Here is a 2,886-nt window from a genome sequence, read left to right on the forward strand (position 1 = left end):
GACCGGTAGTGACCCTGTAAGACAGAGTAGAACTGCCTCCGTGGGTGTAGACCGGTAGTGACCCTGTAAGACAGAGTAGAACTGCCTCCGTGGGTTTCAGAGACGAATTCTTTACATGAACAGACGGCCTCATCTTGCTTTTGTGGAGCAGCTGCTAGTTTCGAACAGCTGACCTTGCGGTTAGCAGCCCAATGTGAAACCACGGCAACCCTAAGCTCCCATAAAGATCTTACACTTTCGGAAATCATATAGACCACAGGTTCCCAAACGTATTCAGCCTACCACCCCCTTTTCCAGGAAAAAAAAATTTACTCCGCACCCCCAAGTCAATGAAACACTTTTGTGCTCTAGCCCATAATCCAGGATAAAATGTAGGTATCTGCTTCTGCGGAACCCTCGGATCGTTCCAGCATCCCTCCGAGGGTCACTGTGAGTTAGCATCGGCTCAATGGCAGTGAGCTGATGACCAAGATTCTCTTAAAATGTTTTCTGACACAGTCGAACACCCCTGGGAGGCCGAACTTGGTTCCCCTCTGCTGGGGAACCGAGGTGCGCTCACCCAGGTGGCAGCAAGGAGCGCTGGGCTGCGCGCTGGCCGCAGGGGGCCGGAAGAACTCCTGGTGCGTGGTGAGCGGGATCCCCAGCTTGGCGCGGTCCCCGGGCGGCACAGAGTCGCCCGCAAAGATGAGGCGCGCCTGGCGGATCTGCTCGCTGACCCGTGCGGGTAACTCGGGCCAGCCAAAGGAGGCGCGCACGTTGGAGACGCCCACCCGGGCGCGCGCGTCCGCGTGCATGCGCAGGTTGGAGACCTGCATGGCCAGCTTGCGTTCCCGCACCACTTCGCCCAACGGCGGGAACCCGGGCTGCAGCGGAAAGAACATGCGGTGCGACTCGGACACGGGCTCCCCGAGCGCCCAGCGCGGGTAGGACGGGAAGAGGGGCGCGCGCGGCGGCTGGGGGCTCGGCCGCGTGGAGGAGGCCTCCGGGTGGCCCTGGAAGTCCCGGCGCGACGTGGAGTACATGGCGCCCAGTTGCAGCCGCAGGTCGGGCCCCAGCGCGAAGTGCGAGGCCCTGAGAAAGTCCTGCAGGGGCATGCAGTACGGCGCGGGAGCAGTTGAGGCCATCGTGGGACCAGACGCCACCTGCGAGGAGGGGGAGACACAAACAGGCAGGTGCACACGGAGGCCCGTGACACCTGCCTGTGTACGGTGTACTGGGTCCTCATTAAGAAATGGGCACTGTCCCGTCCACCACCACCACCACCAACCCCCCAAAGCAAACCCACTGCTATCCGGTCATTTCTGACTCTGTGACCCCATTCAAGGTTTTTGAGACTGTAAATCTTTATGGGAGCAGACAGCCTGGTCTTTCTCCCTTAGAAGGGCTTGTGGATTGAACCTCAAACTTGTGGCTAGTAGCCCAAAGCAAATCTCACAGAGCCACCTTAGAAAGCTAAGCCAGGAATGGACACAGTAACTGTTCAGTGGGTACGCTGCCCCGGGCCCTTGGAGAGACCCGAGGGAATCAAACAACCGAAGGCCCTCACCCTCGGGGAGTTAGTTGACCAAGGGGCAGGCAGGAAACATACAATACCGATTACCCATTGGCCTACTCCGCAAGTTCGGCAGTTTGAAACCAGCAGCGACTGTATGAACGAAAGATGAGACTGTCTGCTCCCGTACAGAGTTACAGTCTTGGAAATCCCCAGGGGCAGTTCTACTCTGTTCTGTAGGGTCGCTACGAGTCAAGTCTGTATCCTCTCCTTGGCAGTGAGACTAAAATCGGCTGCAGAGAATGTTAGCTGTGGTGAGTGGTTGGTGGCGCTGTTGGGAAAGTGTTGGACGGCTATCCTCAAGGTCAGGGGGTCAGATCCACTTCTGTAAAGATCGATGACCTCAGAAACCCTATCTAGGGTTGCTCCGAGTCAGAATCTGGTTCTCCCTCTTTTTTTGGGGGGGGGCCCCTCTGGAGCAGTTAGACTCTGTCCTCTAGGGTCACTATGAGTGGGATTGACTGTACGGCGGAGGTGGGGCTCCTGATGCCATCTGTCGGTGGCACAATGGTGAAAGGCGCAGCTGCTAACTGAAGTCAGCCGTCTGAATCCGCCCCGTGGTGCTGCGGGGGAAAGGCCTGGTGATCTGCTGGCAGGGGACAGCCTGGACGACCCTCTGGGGTCGTTCTCCCCTGTCACACGCATGTGCTGGGCATCCAAAACTAACTGAAAGGCACCCAACATCCGTAGCAACAGGTGCTGTTGAGAAGGAAAGCCCGGCCGAAAGGACGGCTGGGGGCTAAGGGCCGGCGGGTTGGGATTTAAACCAAGGTGGCCAGGACAGGCCTCCCTGAGAGGAGAGTTGAACAAAGACCTGATGATGCGGGTCGGGACCCAGTGCTCCCACGATTTCTAAGGGAGGAGACACAAAGTGCAGCAGGGCTTTCAAACGAGGACTCAGTGGTGGCTGAGTACCCTGGAGCCCATTCCGGTTCACAGCGACCCCCTGCGCCCCAGTAGAACTGCCCCATAGGGTTTCCTAGGCTGTCATCCGTGGTCTACCTCTTGCTTTACAGCCAAGCCCTTCACCCTTGTCCACCAGAGCTCAGCAGGCAGGACTGACCCCTTGAAGACACCGGACAGAGGCCGATGAGCTTGCAAGCCCAGGAACCAGGCCTGCAGCACGCAGGGCTCTATTAGAAACTGACATTAGCGGGGCCTGGTGAGGCAACGACAATTAAGCACCTGGCTGCCCACCCAAAGGCCGGCAGTTCAAGGGCCCCATGGGAGAAAGAACTGGCGAGCTGCTCCTGGAACGATGACAACCCAGGACACCCGACAGTCCAGTTCCACTCTGTCACATTGCGGGGTGTGTGTGTGTGTGTGTGTGTGTG

The 2,886-nt window shown here is 58.3% G+C and overlaps 1 protein-coding gene across 1 annotated transcript in view; it reads right to left on the reverse strand.

Annotated features, from left to right (window-relative positions):
• Nucleotides 1-1,124, reverse strand: part of TEX45 (testis expressed 45) — a 4,764-nt gene extending 3,640 nt beyond the window's left edge. The window contains exon 1 of the mRNA XM_045290312.1: nucleotides 495-1,124. Coding sequence (XP_045146247.1) covers nucleotides 495-1,124 — 630 coding nt within the window. The remainder of the gene's footprint in view (nucleotides 1-494) is intronic.
• Nucleotides 1,125-2,886: the final 1,762 nt, after the last annotated feature.

The sequence above is a fragment of the Echinops telfairi genome, unplaced genomic scaffold (assembly GCF_000313985.2).
Source record: "Echinops telfairi isolate 266 unplaced genomic scaffold, ASM31398v2 ScPeMD7_36;HRSCAF=134, whole genome shotgun sequence".
NCBI classification, from domain to species: Eukaryota; Metazoa; Chordata; class Mammalia; order Afrosoricida; family Tenrecidae; genus Echinops; species Echinops telfairi.